Source organism: Acipenser ruthenus, chromosome 15 (assembly GCF_902713425.1).
Source record: "Acipenser ruthenus chromosome 15, fAciRut3.2 maternal haplotype, whole genome shotgun sequence".
NCBI classification, from domain to species: domain Eukaryota; kingdom Metazoa; phylum Chordata; class Actinopteri; order Acipenseriformes; family Acipenseridae; genus Acipenser; species Acipenser ruthenus.
Window position 1 is genome coordinate 54,387 of NC_081203.1, and position 6,608 is coordinate 60,994.

The window sequence follows — 6,608 nt, forward strand, 5'->3', positions numbered from 1 at the left end:
TAAGATGAGACAGTGTCTATTTCCCAATAGTTCACGGGTAACCATAGCTTTACCATGGTCACCCTGTCACTGACATTATGGCTCCACCTCTGTGTCAGAGCACTTGACAGCACTATCATGTGTATCTATACCTCTGACCTTCTTACATGACTGTGACTGTGTGGGCTACATCAGAAACATGTGATTGTATGTGAGAAACACAATCACCTATATACATCCACATGTAAAACAGTTACAAGTCAAACAGATCCTTTCTGTAAGCTGACATTCAGATTCGTAAGATACGGTAACTTCTGCTGTTCTGCAACCAAGGTTTCAACTATGAGACTTGGCTTTTGAAAATGAAACAAGTTTTGCTACATTTGGTGTTTGGCTGCACTCTGTGCATAGCCAGTATTTATTTACATGAAAAGCAGTGACTGTTCTGTGCTCCTGTGATTTGAGTGCAGGCTGATAAACCCCATTTCTATTGTATTCATTCCTGACCCCTGTGGTCCTGTGATTTGAGTGCAGGCTGATAAACCCCATTTCTATTGTATTCATTCCTGGCCTCTGTGCTCCTGTGATTTGAGTGCAGGCTGATAAACCCTGTTTCTATTGTATTCATTCCTGGCCCCTGTGGTCCTGTGGGGCTGGGAGTTGTACACAACAGGTGCACGGGGCAGCACTGACGTGTTTACAGCGTGGCTGCCAGGTTTCTATTTCAGCTCCACACAGCGCTCAGCTGTGATTGCTCCCTCCCCCACCACTCCACACACCCATTTTTAGCTCTGCAGGGGGATCAACGCTCTAATGGCATGTAATCGAAGTTGTATGTGTCCCGTAGGATCTTTCCAAGTGTGCTATAGGGCAATTCCGTTTGTACCACGAGCGACCAGCGTGTTTGGCCCTGGCACGATGTTCTGGTACAGAACTGATGGCAGCACAGAAAGATTAGTGAGGGAGTGATGCTGTGATCCCCACAGGATGTATATTGCATATTGAACGCACTGTGACACTGTAAATGACTGAGGCTATATCAAATCTACAACAGCAAAACGATTATTAAGAATGGATTTTAAAAAAATACAATAGGTAGATGCATATCACAGTTTAAAACAATTCTTAAAATTACTGGAAGATTTTAAATGTATTCTTAAGACCTGGGAAGCCTCCACGCAACGCTGAATCAACGAAACCGCAACTGTAACTGCAGAACACGAAATCACGTGATATATCTGGACAAGGCGCTTCACGTGACTCGACCGAACAGCGATTCGAGAGCGGCAGGACTCATAAATAACGCTTCCTTTTGACAGTTATTTTTATATTTACAAACGGGGAGATTACAAACATTTACTTTATATATATATATATATGTAGAGAGAGAGAGAGAAAACATACGATATGAGCATTTGTTGTAGTTTTTTTTTAGTAAGGGTACTGTTAGTCATGTTACCGTTCAACTTCACGCAGACTTACACAAGTAAGACATTCCTGTATTTATTAATGTGCGTGTAATTGTCACGTTATTGTGTGAATTCTTGTTATATTATTTCATAATATCCTTAATAAGGATTAGCCGGTCACAAGAGAGTTATGTGAGAGTGTACTGTGAGCGCAGCTGACAGGTTTGGCTTTTGTTTCAATTTGGAGAAAGTTATTAAGTACCTTGTTTTCCAAATAAATAAAAAAAAACCGTTGGTAAAATTGTGACATTAGAATCATGCTGATTTTTAAATGTAACGGTTTTTAAAAATAGGTTTTGCCCTCTGTCTGGATTTCACGCAACAGAAGATGCGGTGACAGCGCTTCTATTTAAACATGAAGTGTCAGTCCGGTGTTTCTAAACATGGACCCGTGTTGCTAACATAGTTTTCATTTCCACCTTGGTTCCACTGCTGATTTCCACTCGGAGATACTTTGTTTTTTACACTGTGCGTCCTTTTCAGTACAATAGTGTGTTGCACTGTTACTGTGCCCCGTGTGTTTTTATAGATCCCTGCCTTCCTGGCTGGCAATACACGAACGAGGGCTGCTATTATATTGAGGTCAACACCATGACAACCTGGAAGGAGGCCCTAGCGATCTGTAGATCGTATTGGATGACAGACCTGCTGTACTTGGAGAGCAAATATGAAATGGTACTGTAATATGAAATGGTGCTGTTACATGAAATGATACTGCAATATGAAATGATACTGCAATATGAAATGATGCTGCAATATGAAATGATGCTGCAATATCAAATGGTACTGTTATATGAAATGGTACTGCAATATGAAATGATACTGTAATATGAAATTAAACTGTATTATGAAATGATGCTGTATTATGAAATGATGCTGTATTATGAAATGTTACTGTAATATGAAATTAAACTGTATTATGAAATGATGCTGTATTATGAAATGATACTGTAATATGAAATGATGCTGTTATATGAAATTAAACTGTATTATGAAATGATGCTGTATTATGAAATGATGCTGTATTATGAAATGTTACTGTAATATGAAATTAAACTGTATTATGAAATGATGCTGTATTATGAAATGATACTGTAATATGAAATGATGCTGTTATATGAAATTAAACTGTATTATGAAATGGTACTGTAATATGAAATGATGCTGTTATATGAAATTAAACTAATATGAAATGATACTGTATTATGAAATGATGCTGTTATATGAAATTAAACTAATATCAAATGGTACTGTAATATGAAATTAAGCTGTAATATGAAACGATGCTGTAATATGAAATGATGCTGCAATATGAAATGATACTGTATTATGAAATGATGCTGTAATATGAAATGGTACTGTAATATGAAATGGTACTGTAATATGAAATTAAGCTGTATTATGAAATGATGCTGTATTATGAAATGATACTGTATTATGAAATTAAACTAATATCAAATGGTACTGTAATATGAAATTAAGCTGTAATATGAAATGATACTGTATTATGAAATTAAGCTGTATTATGAAATGAAACTGTATTATGAAATGATGCTGTATTATGAAATGATACTGTATTATGAAATGATGCTGTATTATGAAATGATACTGTATTATGAAATGATGCTGTATTATGAAATTAAACTAATATCAAATGGTACTGTAATATGAAATTAAGCTGTAATATGAAATGATGCTGTAATATGAAATGATGCTGCAATATGAAATGGTGCTGTATTATGAAATGATGCTGTATTCTGAAATTGTCCTGTCGTTTCTCCCTCTCTGGTGCTTTTTATTTTTTATTATTTCTGAAATATTGAATAATGAAGTCTTTCATTTTCCAGGACTTGATGCCAGTTATTGCTGGCTTCGGAGCATTTTGGACAGGACTGAACGACCGGTCTCAGGAGTCGCTATTCCAGTGGACCGCAGGATCCACACTCGACCCCTCTCTCAAAACGTGAGCTCTTGTGCTTGTATATTTAAAAACAAACACAAGTCACAACACTTTCACTATATTCATTGCAGATCCGTCACAAATCACCTCTAATTTGCAGGCTGCTTCAGTTTCCAAACTGCCACAATTCCCGTGACTTGTGGTTGCATTTCAGTTTTGTAAAATAAATAAAACAACAGCAGTATACATCTTAGATAAATAAATACATGGAAGTGAATGAGTTGAAATCCAGCAGAGCCTGTGGTTCTGGTCAGCTCAGAGATAGAAGTCCATCATTGTGGTGGATGGTTTGTGCTGCTCAGCTGTTAATGTCTGCAGGACTCTCTATCCCTCTGCAGGTATTTTCTTGATGACAAGGTAAAGGGAGGGCTGAAGGACTGTGTCTCGTTCAACACAAGGACCGGATTTCTTACTGACAATGACTGTGCGATGAAGAACTTCTTCATCTGCAAACGCAATAGGAGTATGCAGAAAAGTCTTTCTATTTTCGTTTGATTTTGAAATCCAGCCACCTACCCCTCAGTATGTAATGTAAATGGCATGTAGCACCATTGTATCTGGCAGGCTAATGGGAAGGGTTGGCTTTGTCACGGCTCAGCCTGTCATTATGTGTGATAGTGGTACAAACTGGAGCACACTGAAAGCAACATTGCTGAAGAAAAACAACATGGATTTTACTTTAGACAAATTCTTTTACTGTTTTTATTGCTGATCAAGTTTTTATCTCAGTACAGATATATGCATTTGCCCAATTGTAACGTATGCTGCACGATGTGGGTTTAGCTGAGTGGGTAGAATAGTGAGTGAATGTGTGTCTCTGCTGAACACATGGCATGTTGAACCCAGAAGACAATGACCACAGCTGCATTTTCTTTTCTATCTGCAGTCTGTGATGTATTTATGAAAATGATTCCCTTCCCATTTTTGTTCCTTCAGCTGCAGACTTTTTTGAAGAGAAGCCAGGATATGGCCTGGAACAGAGCCCTCCATACAGCTATGAACAGAGGTCAGACCTAACCAGTGCTAAGGATGCCTGTCAGAGTACCAAGTCTCAATGTGCCGCTGTCGTGCCATCAGAAGGCTTATTTTATCTAGTCCCAGCCAGCGCCAAGATAGTCCCAAAAGCCAGTTCCATGGTGTATTCCAGAACAGGTTAGCAGACAGACAGACAGACATGTACACTTTAAAAAGCTTACATGATCAGATCAGTCATTTTGTATCAGTATGTAGAGGGTCACAGTCTCTTTATTTGCCATGTGTGATTGCGTGGTTTCCCTCAGAATGCTCTCCAGGTTACAGCGGCAGCAAGTGTGAGATTTGGACCAAACCTGTGAAGTGCGACTGTAATTCAGGAATCAAAACGAGCGCTCAGCAAGGTAGAGAGACCCTGACACACACTTTAACATAGTATTATCCATTTAAACAGAGACCCTGACACACACACACACACACTTTAACATAGTATTATCCATTTACACAGAGACCCTGACACACACTTTAACATAGTATTATCCATTTACACAGAGACCCTGACACACACACACACACACTTTAACATAGTATTATCCATTTACACAGAGACCCTGACACACACACACACACACTTTAACATAGTATTATCCATTTACACAGAGACCCTGACACACACACACACACACACACACACACTTTAACATAGTATTATCCATTTAAACAGAGACCCTGACACACACACACACACACACACTTTAACATAGTATTATCCATTTACACTGTGTGCTAATGCAGCCTCTTCCTCTTCTCAGTGTGTGGTGCTCAGGCATCGGCTTGTGATGCTGCAGCTGGCTGTTTGCCATCCTGCTCAGGTCAGTCCTCACTTACATGATTCATATTTTGGGGGCAGTTGTATACAGATTTGCAAATCCTTATATAGTTTCCCCAGACACTGTAGTGTTTAATATTGTGAGGGGAGTATCTAATGTATATTCCAATTCTTAAGGAATTTCTAGCAGTGCTTAATACAGGAGTTTGGGCACACAGCCTCCCTGACTCCTGCCATGCTCAGTGTTCAAGTCATTTGCATCTGCAGTCACTGAAAGAATGGGGTTGCTAATGTCCAATGTCCTTCAGACGCAAAGGAAAGTGAGTTTGATGCAGCTGATCTGACTATAATCAAGCTGCTGGAGAATCGTTTATTCAACAACGAGGATCTAGCAAGTTGGGACCACCCTGACAACTCGCAAGGGGAATTTATCAAATACAAGCAGCCCTGAAGCCCTGCAGCCCTGTCTCACTCGCCAGGTAAATACTGCAGCTGCTTCTGGCATTGCTTTAGGGTCCCACATTGTATTTGTGTCTCTTTTTCCTGTGTGTTCGTTCAGGTAAGTGTCACACTGTCTTCTGTACTTTTGCTCCTCGTTCTATAGGCTGAATGCGTATTGTCTTCATGAAGTGTGAGTGTCATTCAATCACAATTAACAGGACACCACTTAAAAGAGTCGAGGCTGGTTCACCTGACTGATGCTGATAACGTGTCTGAACCGGACCTGGAACCAGTTCACACGAGTGACGTTGGTCTATTTTTCAAGGTCACAGAGACAGTTGTTCGAATCCAGAATAATGGGTAAAACAGGGCATTGAAGTACCTATTTCCAGTTGCATTTCAAGGCTTCTTGGCTTGTTATTGCAGGGATTGCTTTCTCTCCTGGATTAGCTTGTCATGTTGAGTGGTGAGTGGTGAGCAGAGGGCACAGGAAACCCAAGATGCACAGCAAGAACATCGTCTCCCGTTAGGAAGAAAAGGATCCGGCTTCAGCAGGGTCAGGGGCAAACAAAACTGAATCTCCCGTCGCTCTTCTCTGAAATGACCATTTCATTGAAACGGTACAGACAATTATTTGGGAGGGAGAAGAGATTACTCCAGTGAGAGGTTGCAGAGCCCTGATCAGTAGAGCATTGTTGTTTTACAAAACTGCACTTTTTAACTTGATCGTAAATGTATTTAAAATGTTTGAGGTTAAAAGTTTCAGAAAATACATTTCCAGAAAACAGAATGTTGTTTTAAATGTTGTGCTTTTCAACACTTGTAGTAAAGTCTTTATTTGTTCATTAACTTTTTACTAATAATAAAACATATACATTGAAGTAGTTTCTTTCAGGACGTTATAGTAATAGTTACAATTGTTTGCAAACGTTTTGACCTGAAGTCTTTCTCAGAGTAT

The 6,608-nt window shown here is 39.2% G+C and overlaps 1 protein-coding gene across 2 annotated transcripts; it reads left to right on the forward strand.

Moving 5' to 3' along the window:
- The first annotated feature begins 1,025 nt into the window (after positions 1 to 1,025).
- On the forward strand, positions 1,026 to 6,531 carry LOC117968281 (uncharacterized). Of its 2 annotated transcripts, XM_034915948.2 has the most exons (9): positions 1,026 to 1,465; positions 1,978 to 2,123; positions 3,296 to 3,411; positions 3,747 to 3,871; positions 4,345 to 4,560; positions 4,689 to 4,784; positions 5,193 to 5,252; positions 5,518 to 5,688; positions 6,077 to 6,531. In XM_034915948.2, the coding sequence occupies exons 1-8, from the start codon at positions 1,387 to 1,389 to the stop codon at positions 5,658 to 5,660; spliced, it is 981 nt and encodes a 326-aa protein (XP_034771839.2). In that variant the 5' UTR covers positions 1,026 to 1,386; the 3' UTR covers positions 5,661 to 5,688; positions 6,077 to 6,531. The 2 variants fall into 2 exon arrangements, with proteins under 2 accessions (XP_034771839.2, XP_058842601.1); XM_058986618.1 differs by lacking the exon at positions 1,026 to 1,465 and having other exon boundaries at positions 1,484 to 2,123.
- Positions 6,532 to 6,608: the final 77 nt, after the last annotated feature.

Bases quoted from the DNA above. Each gene is read 5' to 3' on its own strand.
- LOC117968281 (XM_034915948.2), top strand. From the start codon at position 1,387: ATGAGCATTTGTTGTAGTTTTTTTTTAGTAAGGGTACTGTTAGTCATG. The intron at 2,124-3,295 runs GTACTGTAATAT...TTCATTTTCCAG, and splicing joins TGGAGAGCAAATATGAAATG to GACTTGATGCCAGTTATTGC. The intron at 3,412-3,746 runs GTGAGCTCTTGT...ATCCCTCTGCAG, and splicing joins CTCGACCCCTCTCTCAAAAC to GTATTTTCTTGATGACAAGG.